This window comes from Hevea brasiliensis, chromosome 1 (genome assembly GCF_030052815.1).
Source record: "Hevea brasiliensis isolate MT/VB/25A 57/8 chromosome 1, ASM3005281v1, whole genome shotgun sequence".
NCBI classification, from domain to species: Eukaryota; Viridiplantae; Streptophyta; class Magnoliopsida; order Malpighiales; family Euphorbiaceae; genus Hevea; species Hevea brasiliensis.
In genome coordinates, this window is record NC_079493.1 from 113683669 (window position 1) to 113699268 (window position 15600).

At 34.7% G+C, this 15600-nt stretch overlaps 1 protein-coding gene across 2 annotated transcripts; it reads right to left on the reverse strand.

The window, feature by feature from the left end:
* Window positions 1-11100: 11100 nt before the first annotated feature.
* LOC110634381 (probable disease resistance protein At5g63020) lies at window positions 11101-14675 on the reverse strand. Of its 2 annotated transcripts, none has more exons than XM_021783350.2 (2): window positions 11631-14675; window positions 11101-11493 (listed from the first exon to the last, which is right to left on the reverse strand). In XM_021783350.2, the coding sequence occupies exon 1, from the start codon at window positions 14339-14341 to the stop codon at window positions 13154-13156; it is 1188 nt and encodes a 395-aa protein (XP_021639042.2). In that variant the 5' UTR covers window positions 14342-14675; the 3' UTR covers window positions 11101-11493; window positions 11631-13153. The 2 variants fall into 2 exon arrangements, with proteins under 2 accessions (XP_021639042.2, XP_058003839.1); XM_058147856.1 differs by having other exon boundaries at window positions 11631-13120.
* Between the last annotated feature and the right edge of the window lie 925 nt (window positions 14676-15600).

The following is a 15600-nucleotide window of genomic DNA, read 5'->3' on the forward strand; positions in this document are numbered from 1 at the left end:
TTACAAACCTGGATTAAACGGCGAGGTGCAAATTGGTCAATTTACCCCGAGAGTCGACTCTGACCTAATCACAAATAAAATGGGAGAAAAAAAAATTTTGAAATCGAGAATTAAATTAAAGAATTAATAGAAAAAAAAAAAAAAGAGAAAAAGATATGAAAATGAAAAAAAGTCAAAAGTTATGACATCATGCATGATGTCATAACTAAATTAATAAATTGAATTAATTAATTTGGATTTAGGGGTCTTCCATAAGCAAAAAAACGTGTAAAGGAAAACAAAAGGAAAAAAATTAGGATTTTCTTCTTCTTCTTCCATCAAGTGCCGCCCCACCTTCCTCCATAAATTCTCCATGAAAGTTTTTCCCTTAAGCTTACACTAAGCTTAATTTCTCCTTACCCAACCTTAATAAACCTCATAAAAACTTCATTAGAGCTTGATATTGTAACTTGGGAAGAAGACTACAAGAAGAAAGAAGGGCTAAGAGAGAGGTTTGAAGCTTTAAGTTGAGGTTAGTATGTTAAACTCCTTATTCTTCCATTTAAATGCATGTGTGATAATTGAAATGAGCTTAGAAATTATGAAATGAAATAAAAACATGGGAGAAGGACCAAACTGAAATTCGGGCAGCTTGAGAAGAGTATGATTTACATGAATTTGATGCATTAGAATAAGTTTAAAAGCTTTGATTAGTTGAATGGTTAAGGTTAAGTGCACTAGTTGTGATTTAATGCATGAGATGGAAGAGCTAGGGTTTGAATGTTAGGGTTTTGAGGCAAAAATTTGGAGAAATGCATAAATGGCATGTTTGACCTATTGTGAAGTGAAATAATGGTCAATTATGACCAAATGGATTGTGTGGGAATGGTAGGAAATCAAACCAAATTCGTAGGTTAATGGTCATGCTGCTGGCAGCATGACCAAACCCACTTTGAAGGACCAAAACTCAAATTTTACAAGTCCAATTGATATGCCACCAATTGGAGATGAAAATAGACATAAAAGAGCACAATTTTCATTAAGGAACCATGGCCAAAAACTGACCAAAACTTGGTGAAACAATTGACCAAAGTGAATTGATTGCAGGCTGCCACTGCACTAAACTGACCAAATGAACAGTAACTGTTCATTTGGTCATAACTCGAGTTAGACAGGTCAGATTGACCTGAAATTTGGCCAGGGGTTAGAGGGCATATAGATCTAAAACTTTCATGAAGAACATCACCCCAAATTATACCATTAACCCATTCAAATTATTGAGCAAAGTTAGGTTACCAAACCTGCAACTCTGCGGAATTTTCAGTGAGCAGCAATGTTTGGATGGCTATAATTCCCTCTAGAAAACTCGGATTTAGGCGATTCTTGAACCGATGGAAACCTAAGACATAGTAGAACATTTCATATGAAGAAAGTTAGACCAAATTATGAACTTAACTTAATCAAATTACTGACCAAAGTTGGATCAAAAATCTGCCAGACCCAAAATACCAGTATGAACAGTGCACGTGAACAGTAAACTTATTTTGGCTATAACTTGAGCTACAAAACTCCGATTGAGGTGATCCAAAAATGAGAATACACTTAAGACAATAAGGAACATTTTCTATGAAGGAAGTTTTGTTAAATTCCAACAGTAGGTCGACCAATGGAATAGTGCAACTTCGGAGAACCAAAACCGAAAATTTGCAATTTTGCCAAAATGACCTAAGCTTTAAACAAATGACCAAAACCAACAAGTTTGGTGGCCAAAATGTGGTATGTGAGTGAAGTTGGAGTTCCCATACCTATTAAGCCTTAGAAAGTCAATAATTTGACTTGAATAGTGTAGTGAATAGTAACCCGAAACACAAAATTTTGAGAACGTCGAATTTAACACGTTAGAGCTAGGTAAATGTGAAGTTAAGTTTATTTTGGATTTATTTTAAGTTTTAGTACTGAAACATTGGAAAATTTCATGTTTCAGTGGAAAAGAATATCGACAGAATGAGGAACCGAGTCGAGGCTAAGGGACGACTCGTTTGAGGTTTGTGCACAACATATACTTTTATAATCATCTTTTGCATATCGTTTTGAATAATATGAAATATCGGATTATGGCATTCTTATGATGTTTGATCTAAATTGTTGAAAGTTATTATGTATATTTGAAAAGACAATGTTTAGCAAATTGTTAAGGTAAGTTTTGAAACCACAGTGTCATGACCACATATTTGAACACCTCACTAGCACGACTAGTGGGGGTAATTAGTTTTGAATTTTGATTCCTTCTCCGAGAAGTGTTGAGGTGTGCCAAGAAGAGGATGTGAATGGATATCCATATATTTGAGCTAGCTAGCCTTGTGATATGATTTCTCTTTAGCCTCTGGCTATTGAGATTCTATTTGTTTCGAATGGCGTGATCTAACTGTGGGTTTTATGAAATGTGTTTTGATACTTTGAAATGAACTTGGTTTACATGTAAAATCTCACAATGCATGATTGTATTTAATTTTCATGTTTAGCCAAATTTTTGAATGAATGTGCTTTAAGCTTTGCATAAAGATTATTTTAGTATATTGTGCACCACTGAGTCCTAGTACTCAGCGATAGCATTTATTGCTGTCGCAGATACAGAGACTAGAGGAGCAGATCGAGTCTTGAAGTGTGTGAAGTCATCACTTGAAGCCTTGGGTATAATTTATACCCTAATCAGAATACTTCTTTTGATGTATATATTGCACATAAATGTATGGACATGTAAAAATGGTTCTTGAGCAGCTTGTACACAAATTTGTATGAAGTTTGTAATAAAGTTTAGTTTATGTTTCTTTTGATATAAATTTGTAAGGTTGCGTATAAATTATTTTGTTTTTAATGAATATGAATGATATTGATTGACAGTATTTTGAGAACTATTGAACTTGTGAATTTTGAGAAATTGACTGAGTTTGATTGTGAAATCGAAGTAGTGGTTGAGAAAAACTTTTAGAAGTGCTTTTTACAGGTATTTGAAGAACGGTTTTCTCAAAATACAGAGGAAACTCTGTCAAAATTTTTATAGAATTTGCGGAAAACTAAAATGGACCAAAATATTAACTAGTTTTAATTTCAACTAAATGTTTTAAGTACTTACTAGAAAATGCTCACCACTTGTCAAAAAATAAGAAAATTGTTTTAAAATCCCTTGTAGGGTACTTAATGAGTTATCGGTAGGTGAAGTTCGGTAGTTCATTAGGTATTCTACGGGATCATGTTATGCCTTACAGAGGGGTAAGGTGTGACAATCTGTTTCTATCTCTTCCATTACAACATCGACACCCAACTTTTTTGAATTACTGCTACTAGCACCCAACACTTTTAAATCACTTCTAACACTAGCCATATCTATAACTTCTAGATTCTTCATATTTGTTAACCACCAAATGTTGAGAGACTGTGGATCCGGAAACAATTCAAGGCTTAGAGCTCGAGTACAGTTAAGTAATGTGTGGGTGTTGCCATAACTCTGGAGACCTGAGACACTTGTTATTAGGCTGGTCAATTTATTCAAGTGTTCTAAATATTTTAGCTCCTCTATTAGCATATTATCTTCCCTCAATATATTATCTTCCCCTTGTTGGACCTCAAAAATACCAACACTGTACATTTTCAAAACTTGCAATGATGATAAACTAGATATGACTCCCATTGGAATCTTCTGTAGATTCAAATTATACTCCAAGTTCAGATATTTTAGATTTACCAACATTTTCAACTCAACTGACAATTGTAATATCCACGTCCTTGACAGATTAAGATATTGCAATGAGTTCAATTTTGATATTCCCACCGGCAATTCCCTTATACCAGTGCGTGAGAGGTCCAAAACATTTAGTGTATCCATAAACTGAAAGAAACCATCACTGAACTCCCTCAAAAGACGATTATCTCCGAGAAATAAAGTTAAAAGATTGGGACATATGGGAACTTCATGGATTCTCTCAAAGGAGTTTGCCATCAGGGACATTCGTTTTGATCCTTCCCATTTTCCAACCTCTCTTACTTGAGTTAATTGGACACTCGCTTCCACAAAAAACTTGTCTTTTCGTGTTCATATTTACGTGCAATCCACAGAGCCATGTCACGAATCACATCGTGCATTTTCACATGTTCGCCTTTCTCTTCCAATAGACAGGCCCCAACAAGAGAACCGATTATAAAATATGCCTCATTTCGAGCACAAAAATTCTCATAAATCCAATAATGTACCAAGTCATCTTTCTCAATTTCGAAGTCTTCCGGAAACAAGGAACAATGCAAGAAACAAAATTTAACTTTATCACTAAGCAGACTATCATAACTAAACTTCAATCTTACAAATACCTCAACCTCCATATCATGAAATACCTCATCCTCCATGACCGGTAAGCTTGATGTAGAGCCTCTTAGTACCTCCAGAGCATGCTTCCATTCTTCCTTTGTATTTCTGCTAGCCATGGCTCTACCAATGGTAATGAGTGCAATTGGCAACCCTCTACACTCTTTAGCTACATCTTGAGCCAAAGGAACAATATCAAGATCAATATCCCCAACCTTCTTCTAAAACAATGCCCAAGCTTCTTCCCAATCCAAAGGTTTCACTTTTATCATCTTTTCAGCGTCCATTTGCCCGCCTACTCTGTAAGAGCGTGTTGTGAATACTATCTTGCATCTATTTTGTCTAGTAGGTAGAGGAACCCCAATTTCTTCGAGGTCAACTCGCTGCCATATGTCATCAAACAATAATACAAATTTCTTTCTGCTCAATACATGGAATACGTCATCCGCTTTCTCACGGAGGCTTTTTTTTTTCCCATTTCTCATCAAAAAAGCCAATTTTTTTCCAAATCTGCTCTTGAATCTTGTCAGGTTTGAAATCTTTAGAAACCACAGCCCAAATCACAACATCAAAATGATCAAATATAGTGGCAAATCTGTTGTTGATTTGAGTAAGGAGAGTAGTTTTACCGACTCCCCCTATACCGTATATGCCAACAATTCCCACCTTATCTCCCATGATGAAGCTCCATGCCTCGTCTAAGGTAGTTTCAGTGCCCACTGTTGGATTAACGTTTCTTACTACCGCTAGTTCTGGAAGTGTCCTCTCAACACTTCCTTAAAATCTCCTTTGGCTTTTAACGCAATCACATCTTCTAATTTTTTGGCGACCCTTCCCACGAACATGCACCAAAGGTTGTCAAGAAAGAAATGGTCGGATTTTTAGACAAAGCAACAAGGATCTTCTCATGTGATGGAAAGAAAATGAAGTATAGATTCATTGAAGCACCTATTGGAAACAGAGGCAATAAATTCCAATTTCAGCCACCATGAAACATGAAAAGAGTCCAGCTAAGGACTATAAATTAGCCCTCTTGGGAGGCACCCCAAGTTCTTTTATTTTGCTTTTGTTGATTTACTTTTATTTGCATTGCTTTTGTTTTTATCTTAAATCTCCCCAAATTCAAATTTTTGACATTGTTGAATCTTGTCCTTTGTAGATGTATTTCAATGGAGAAAGGCTGGTGAACTGATGGGGAGTGACCCTTAACTGATATTTTATCCTTCAATTCTCCCAAAATTGATTGATTTTTGCTGCATAACATGTGCAGGTTTGCTACCTGGTTTATGCAGAGAAAAAAAAAAAATAAATTCTGCAAAGAAAGGAGGGTGCATAGCGGATGACTTATGTTCTTGGTGAGGTTGGGTGTGTAACTTTTAAGTATTTGTGCTTTTAATGTTAATATGGTGGTAAGTGGGTCATCTTTATAGTTTTGAGCTTATTTGGGTTGTGGGATTCAAGGTGGACATATTGCATTTTCTTGGCATAACTTGGAGAGTTCATTTCTCATTTGTGGATAATGCAACTTTATGCAGATTTTATTAAGCTTTAATGTGTTAAATGTTGATTTGCAGAATTTGAGTCAAAATGGCATGGTTCACAAAGGCCTTTTATGCAGGATTCATTTTTACAAGCTTGTGTGATACAATTTTGATGGACTTTGTATATATTGATGTGTTTTTGGTGAAAATTTCTCATGGTTTATGCTTCATGGAATTATATTTCTTCATTCTAGGGTATTTTTCACACTTGCAAATCATTTTCAGTTGTTCTCTCAATCTTGTTGAATTGTGCATAAGTAACTACATAGCTTATGCAATCCTGCATAACCACAATTCCTGCCATTTTCATCTCTGTTGCAAACTGCATAAGGAGGTGCACAGCTTATGCAACTCTGCATAGCCACATTTTTGTCAAAATTCATATCTGTCAAAACTTGCATAAGTTAGTGCATGACTTATGCACTACTGCATGACTTCAAATACTGCATTTTCTCTATCCACAGAGACCTGCATAATGACAGTGAATAGCTTATGCACTTCCGCATGATCGAACTCCCCAAAAATCAAAACCTGCCGAGAGGTGCATAAGCAGAGTGCATAACTTATGCACAACTGCATGACCACAAATTCTGAATTTCAAAACCTGCCGAGAGGTGCATAAGCAAAGTGCATAGCTTATGCACTTCCGCATAACCACAAACTCTAAATTCCAAAACTTGCCGAGAGGTGCATAAGGACAGTGCATGACTTATGCACTTCCGCATGACCTATTTCTCTGAATTCCAAAACAAGCCGAAACTTGCATAAGTTAGTGCATAAGCTATGCACTCTTGCATAATCAGTTTTTCACACTTTTTATCACCCACCGAAACCTGCATAAGAGAGTGCATAAGTTATGCACACCCACTTTTCCCCTTATGCAGCCTTAACACATGTCCTGTTCAAATCAAAATTTGTTTTCGGCACCCATTTTCCCACCTCCACCTCCATCACCTCCTCCAAAACCATCACTTCGATAGCAAGCAGCTCCAACCAGTCCTTTAGCAGCATCTTTGGACAAGGGCAAAATAATAGAATTAGATTAGTTTACTTTTTTTGTTCAAACTTGTAGGAGTTTTTCTTTGTAGATATGTTGAAACAATTTTAGTTTGTTTTGAATTCTGTTTTTTTTTTGAAGTTTTATTGGATAGCTATTACATTAGTTTTTCATTGATTTTCATTTCCTTTACTGCCCTTTTGTGCATATTTGTCCATACTCTGTATATATTTGCATGCTTCTACTGGTGGTTGCACATTTTCCCTTGCTCATCATCATGCAGCAGCTTTTGAATATACTGCATAGGCTATGAATACCCTTATGCAAATATTTTGCATAGCCTGTGCAGTCCTCTATGACACTCATGCAGAACTGCATAGGCTGTGAATCCCCTCATGCAAATATTTTGCATAGCATGTGCAGTCCATATTGCCACCTATGCAGAACCCGCATAGCTTATACACCCTACTTATGCACTTGTTCTGGACAGCACTTTATTCTGTATAACCTGTGCAGCTTCTTATGCATCCCCATTAATTCTTGACTTCTCATCTGCTCCATACCAGGTAACTCTTTCTTTTTGCTCTTAAATCTCACAATTCCTGGTAATTCCTGTTTACTTTGAGTTTTTATAATACACTGCTTGAGACATTGAGGACAATGTCTAATTTTGAGTTTGGGGGTGCACATTTTGATTTTTTATTTCTACTTCATTTTTCACATTTTGAGTATAGGAGCATCTCATCCCATTCCATTTACATATATTGTAAATATTTTACATATACATCCTTACACACACACATCATAATACATTTACACACACATTATACATCACTTAGAAATTGTATACATTGCACACAAATAGACTTCCTCCATTTAGTTAATGCATTACTCATTTTTAGGAATCATGCATCATGCATTAAAAATCTTTTGCCAAATCCCTTGAGTATTGAAAAGCTACCTATGAGAGTGATTTGACTTACCTTTAGTTGGGTTTGTGGATTGAAAGTTTCCTAAGAGGTGCAAGGTTTTGAAGTGTTTATCTCTAGCCTATATCTTCTTAGCCAAAAAGCCACCCAACTAGTCCTTTAGAGATTGGAATGTTTAGGGGGAATTATTGGATATAAGGTTGTCAAATGATGTCTCACCAATCCTAGAACAAAAGTTCTAGACCTTTCAAGGCGAAATACCAGCTTGTACTTGAAAAGAGAGATGATTAGGCATTCTTTGATTTAAACCTTCTCATTTTAAACCTTTGGCCCTTTTCCTAATTAAAATTGACCCTTGCAAGCCCCTTTGAGCCTTTTTATCCCTAATTTTTCTTGAAATCCTTATTGTTACCTAGCCAATGAACCAAACACTCCAACCCTTTTCATGAGAATAATTATTTATAACATTAGGTACATAAAAAAATAATAAAAAAAAGAGAAAAAAATAAAAAATAAATAAAAAAAATACAATAAAAGGGAGAAGAAATGCTTGTCACCTTGTAAAAGTGCTAGTATATGTGCTTTTCACTATTGTCATTCAAAATGAAAAAAAAATCCACCCAAAGTATTAAAAGAAATGAGTTTGGGGGTGGCAATTTTAGGGACAATCTTCAAAAGGAAATGCAAGATACAAGTTTAAAGAATTAAAATGTCCCTCCATTTTTATGTGTTTTGTAAATTATGCTAGCACTTGACAATCCTCATTGTGTATTTCTCTCTCCCATATAAATATATATATAAAAAAAAGAAAAAAAGAAAAAAATAGTAATAAAATAAGAAGTGTACCTTATGTTTCAAAATTGAAAATATTCTCATGCTTTGAACCCTTTTTACCCATTTTTCTTCTTAGCCTCATTTTGAACCCCATAGCCCCATTACATCCCTAAAAAGACCTTTGATCTCTTGATAGTACTTGCTACATTAGTGGAGATAGGAGTAGGGAATTTGCCTATGGGATTGGAAAACTATTCATTCATTCATTCAATTTCATCATTCCATATAGAGACACTTTGACTATTGATTGTTCTAGAACTCCTTTTGAGCATGACTCTCTCTTTTGATTGGTTGGTTTGGGGATTTTGAATGATAATTGACTTGATGGCTAAGCGGTGAAAGCTTGGATAAGCATTAGATTCTTTGCATTTTGAAGGATGGGTATATGGATTGTTGGTATGGCTAAAGGTGTGTTAAGTTACTTTAATAGGTGATTTTCATAGCTCTTTGGATAAGGCACCCCTAAAGAATTTTGCATCACATTTTAAAGTTTGCTTGAGGACAAGCAAAAGCTTGAGTTTGGGGGTATTTGATGCATACATTTTGCATAATCATTTAGGTTTAATTTCATAGCCATTTTATTTGATTATTAGTCACTTTTAGTTAATTTTATTATTTATTTAGTTAGTTTTTCATATTTGTCAATCTTGGAATAATTTGTAAATTTTACTTTGTTTTGTAGGAAAAATGGTGTTTTTGAAGGATTAAAAAAGAAATTTTGCCATTGAGGAGTGATCTCTACAGCTAAAGATGCCAAAAACAAGTTTCAAAGTTGAAATATGCATTGGCCAAATTGCGCATAACTTGCCACATAAGCCATGCAGATCTGCATAAGGAGAAAAATCACTGTTCCAATACCTGCCGAATTGTGCATAAGGAGAGTGCATGGCTTATGCAGATTCACGACCCCTTATGCAATCTCACGGAATTGTGCATAACCTATGCACCTGGTCATGCAGTTTCGCATAAGTGAGCCAGAACCAGCCGAAAACTGCATAAGGGACTGCATGACTTATGCAGTCCACTTATGCAGTCCCACAAAGAGTTCATTAATGAGCTGGCAGAAGATTCCCTCAGAAAATTCCTCCTAAAACACACCATTTTAGGGCTCCATGTCAGAAAATTTCTATAAATAGCCTTATTTCCCATTTTAGAAGGGGAGAAAGGAGCAGAAAAGGAAAGGAAGAGGAAAGGCAGCAGCTGAAGGGTCACATTCACCTTCCACACCATTTCCAATCAGATTTGGAGATTTCTTTCTTACATTTTCCCTACATTTCTAGTGTTGAGCTTTTTGTTTCTTAGCTTAGATTAAAGCTTTATTTCCATTTAAACTTAGAATATCTTGTAAGCATTATGGGTAGTGAGTAGTTTATTTTGATTCCGGAGTAAGGGTTGTAATATTTGAGATATTTTGTGGATTTTGATTGGCTAATCCATATTTTGTGGTCTTAATGAGTTTTATTCATTTCTTGTGTGCTTAATGACATGCTTAGTGTAGGATCCCATTAAGTGATGTTCTTAATCCATGGTTGAGGCACCGAAAGGAGAAGGCCTTGTGATAGATAATCAAGAAATTGGACTTAATCAACTTAGATCTAGAAATAGACTAAGGATTAAGAGGATTCACATATTAATTAAAGAACCTAATGGGTCTTAATTAACTCTAACTCTACGAAAGTAGGATTAGATTGATTAAGACACTCTTTGTTTCGAAAGGGTATTCAAAGGATTTAAGAATTAATCTCCTTAAAACCTGTAAGTTCCGCAATATTGGATAACCAATTTAAAATCCCAAAATAGCTCGAATATTAAATCCCGAACTCCGGAATCGCCTTTTTATAATTGTTAATTTCAAATCAAATTTAATTGCTTGCCATTTTAAATTTTGCCATATTTCAACTTGCTTATTTCAAATTGAAGCAATTTTAGTTTAATTAATACATTGTTGGATAGATTATTAATTTTGCACATATAGATTTCATACTCAAATACCCATCAATTTATTTCTTTAATTTCAAAAATAGTTCAATTTAGTCAACTTTTATATTAAAAATTCAATCATTAACACAACTCCTCTTTGTAACGATATCTTTCCTATATTACTTGTACCACCCGTGCACTTGCGGTTTCATGTGTCCCAACCGCACGTGCACGGGTCGTTCAAGTAGTATAGAAAAAAATATCGTTCCACAGGAGTTGTGTTAATGATTGAATTTTTGATATAAAATAAAATATGTTAAAATTGTATTTTAATCAAATTAATAAAAGAAATTTAGGAATTTGAAGCATAAGGTATGAAAATGCAAAACTAAATTCAAACAATGACTAATTTAATAATTCGCAAAATAAAGAAATTGATAATAATGAAAATTAATAAAATGAGATTAAACTAAACACTCAAAAGTAAAATTCCAAGCAATAATTGATGAAAGACGATTCAAGATTTCAAGTGAAGAAGGTTAATTTCTCAAACCAGAGGCAAAGGTTATAATAAGCTTTTGATTATAGAAAAATAAAGAGCACAAATATACATGGAATATATGTATCTAAGGACCCATCCCTAAAATGATATGCAAAATTCAGACCAAACATAAAATGAGCTTATACTAAGCAAACTCAACTTTAATTTCAGGTAGAAGGCATTGACTGGGCACAAACTCGAAGAAAACATCTCAAAATAAAATCAAAGCAAAAAAGCTACGCATGCAGTAACAGAAAATGCGCAAGAATTGTAGTCCTGATACTTGAGTACCAAAATCACTCCATTTGGCTGTAACACATCCACCAATACAGCATCCAAAGCCAAATGCAGCATTTGCTCTCACAGCACCATTCCATAGTTTGCCAGCTCATCCCCTGCCAAAAAAAAAAATTGCATTAGAAATCACTGTCAACAATAATTTTGAAAGCCTTTAAGCGTTTGATGCAAGATATAATATGATCAAAATATGTCAATACGAAATAATACAAAGTTGAAAATGAAAACCAATTACCAAAGGGAGCGAGCATGCACAAAGCACGGTAGAAAGGTAGTTTTAGTAGAATCATCCTCCCATTCAACATCTTTCCACCATTGTTCCTCTGCTTTAATCTCAACTTTGCCTCCATTTGCGCTGCTCGAGTTTAATGGCAGCTTCTTAAGCTGTGGGCATTCATATACTTCGATTTTTTCTAGAGAGGGAAAGGACAAGGCTTTGGGATATATGCTTTTCAGTTGTGGTAAAGCAAGCAACCTGAGCACTTGGAGTTTAAAAAATGGGTTAAAATTTTCATCCCCAACTTGAACATCATCTAACTTTTCAACACTTATTATCTCTTCTATATGCTTGTTCACGTCCACAGTCAAACACGTCAAATTTGGAGCTAGAATAACCCATGTCAGATCCCTCAATCTGAGGCTTCCTCCTAAAGTCAATGTATGAAGGCTATTAAAGTATGTCTTCCTTGAGATCATTGAGTTGCCCAGACCTCCACCTGCATCATGTGCTTCTATCTCTTCCATTACAACATTAACACCCAACTCTTCTGAATTTCTTCCACCAATTATAACCATATCTTCTAGATTCTTCATATTTGCCAACCACCAAATGTTGAGAGATTGTTTACTTGGAAACAAATTAAGCCATAGAGCTCGAGTACAGTTGACTAATGTGTGGGTGTTGACATAACTCTGGAGATCTGAGACACTTCTTATTGTACTGCTCAATTCATTCAAGTGTTCCAAACATTGTAGCTCCTCTATTAGCTTGTTCTCTTCCCTCAATATATTATCTTCCAATTCTTCGACCCAAAGAAAACCAACGTTGTACATTTTCAAAACTTGCAATGATGATAAACTGGATATGACTCCCCTTGGAATCATATTTAGCTTGAAATTACACACCAAGTTCAGATATTTCAGATTTACCAACATTTTCAATTCAATTGGCAATTGACTTATCAACGTCCATGACAGATTAAGATATTGCAATGAGTTCAATTTTGATATTCCTACCGGCAATTTTTTGATATTAGTACTTAATAGGTCTAAAACGGTTAGTGTACCCATAAACTGAAAGAAACAATCACTGATCTCACTCAAATTACGATTATCGCTGAGAAATAAAGTCAAAAGATCAGGATATCTAGGAACTTCTTGGATTCTCTCGAAGGAGTTTGCCATCAAGGACATCCGCTTTGATACTTCCCATTTTCCAACCTCTGGTACTCGAGTTAATTGGGCACCCGCTTCCACAAAAAACTTATGTTTTTCTTTTTCATATTTACATGCTATCAACAGAGCCATATCACGAATCACATCATGCATTTTCACATGTCGGCCTTTCTCTTCCAATAAACATGCCCCAACAAGAGTGCCAATTATAGAATATGCCTCATTGCGAGCACAAAAATTCTCATAAATCCAATAATGTACTAAGTCATCTTTCTCAATTTCAAACTCTTCCGGAAATAAGGAACAATATAAGAAACAAAATTTAACTTTATCACTAAGCAAACCGTCATAACTAAACTTCAATCATACAAATACCTCAACCTCCATGTCTGGAATTACCTCATCCTCCATGCCTGGTAAGCTTGAGGCAGGGCTTCTAAGTACCTCAAGAGCATGCTCCCATTCTTCCTTTGTAATTTTACTGGCCATGGCTCTACCAATGGTAATGAGTGCGATTGGCAACCCACTACACTCTTTAGCAACATCTTGAGCCAGAGGAACAATATCAAAATCAATATCCCCAACCTTCTTCTGAAACAACGCCCAAGCTTCTTCCCAAGCCAAAGGTTCTACTTTTATCATCTTTTCAGCTTCCATTTGCCCGCCTACTCTGCAAGAGCGTGTTGTGAATACTATCTTGCATCTGTTTTGTCTAGTAGGTAGAGGAACCCCAATCTCTTCAAGGTCAACTCGCCGCCATATGTCATCTAATAATAATACAAATTTCTTTCTACTCAGTACACGAAATATGTCTTCCGCTTTCTCACGGAGGCTTTTCTTTTTCCATTTCTTATCCAAAAAGCCAATTCTTTTCCAAATCTGCTCTTGAATCTTCTCAGGTTTCAAATCTTTAGAAACCACAGCCGAAATCACAACATCAAAATTATTAGATATAGTGGCAAATCTGTTGTTGATTTTAGTAAGAAGAGTAGTTTTACCGACTCCCCCCATACCGTATATGCCAACAATTCTCACCGCATCTCCCGTGATGTAGCTCCATGCCTCGTCTAAGGTAGTTTCAGTGCCCAATGTTGGATTAACATTTCCTACAACCACTGGTTCTGGAAGTGTCCTCTCAACCACTTCCTTAAAATCTCCTTCACTCATCAAACCAACCACATGTTTGAGGCTTCTGGAAACGCTTTTCCCAAACATGTAGGTGGACTTACAGTTCTTGGAGCAACAGCCTGCGAGACACAATTTCTGTCTTTCTCGCGTAGCTCTGTTGAGGAGAGAATCAACTTCAGTAATGGTAGCGTCTACCCTTGAAAGCCATCCTCCAAATCGATCCAGCTGCACTGTTTGTGGAGTTTCCTCACTGTTGACCCACCGCATCACATCATTGCTCAGCTCTCTTAATTTATCTCTTGCAGTCTCAAGTTCTAGAAGATTGTCTTCAAGCTGACATACATAAAGAGCTTGTCCAGCAACGCAATCCCAGCAACGACCGGTCAAGGCATCACCGCATTGAATTGAAAAGACGTGACCCATAGCTTATGAAGAATTGGACAGAAGCGTAAAAAAATGAACAGAAGCTAAGTTATTACAAGAAATCTAAGGGATGAAAAATGAACTCTTTGTTTGAAAAAATGATAAGAAAGAAAGGGAGAGGAGAGAAATTGAGAGTGGAGAGAATGATGGAAATGAAATTACTTTTCTCTCTCTTGATTGAAAAGTGAAGAGAGAAAATAAAGTGAAGTGAAAAATGAGAGGCAAAAAGATGAAGAATAATGGTATTGATCCCTTTAAGTCTTTGCAGTTTGCATAATAATGGATTCTATGGCTTTTTGATAACGATGCATGAATCGTTTTATTCCTTGCTTCATTGTGGAGTCTATGGCTTTTGAGGAAAGATAGCGGCCTTAATAATGCTATTTTAAAAATGAAATAAAAATACTTTTTTATTAAATTATCATAAAGGGAATTTCTTTTCTTAATAATGTTAGTGGTCAATACACTAACGATAAATTAATTATCTTTTTAACCGAAGAACTAATTTATTGAACGGAATTGAAATTTAAAGACTCAATTATTAGCTAAATTTTAAACAAGAATTAATATATGAATTTTACCAAATCTTATAAACTTAGTTATAAATTATTCTAATTATTAATAGTGAAATATTTAGAGGTAAAAGAAGATTCCTTTCATACAAGGGCAATTTTGCCATTATAAAATAATTTTTTCAGACGATAAATTGGAAGGAAAGGATCAATTTGTTTAATAAAATTGAAATTCAAGAATTCAATCTTTACTTAAACTTTAAATAACAATTAATATGCGAGTTTTATTAAATTTTAAGGACTTAGATATAAATTAATAATTTATTCCAAGGAAGAAAGGAAATGAAATTACTTTTTTATCTCTCTTGTTTGGAGAGTAAAGAGAATAAAGTAAAGAAAAAAAAAAGAGAAAAAAGGAAATAACAATTTTTTTATTTTTTAAATTATTAGGTTGACTTTAACTTTTTTATAAAAAATTAATTATAAAACTAAAAATTATAAAGATAGATCAATTTTTTTTCTAAACTATACACGATTCGTATGAATCAAACCAAACTGATAAAGTCAGTCTTGATATTTCATTTTTACATTAAGTGAATTGAGTTCAATTTAAACTATTTTTATTTTTTTAATATTTTCAAATTTTTATAATGCAACTCTTATTAAACCTTTTATATATATATATATATATATATATATACTACCTCTTAAAATTCTAAATAAAATGATAAAAAACATCATACCAGT

Excerpts from the sequence above, each read along its gene's own strand:
- LOC110634381 (XM_058147856.1), bottom strand. The coding sequence starts at position 12,943 with ATGCATGATGTGATTCGTGATATGGCTCTGTTGATAGCATGTAAATAT.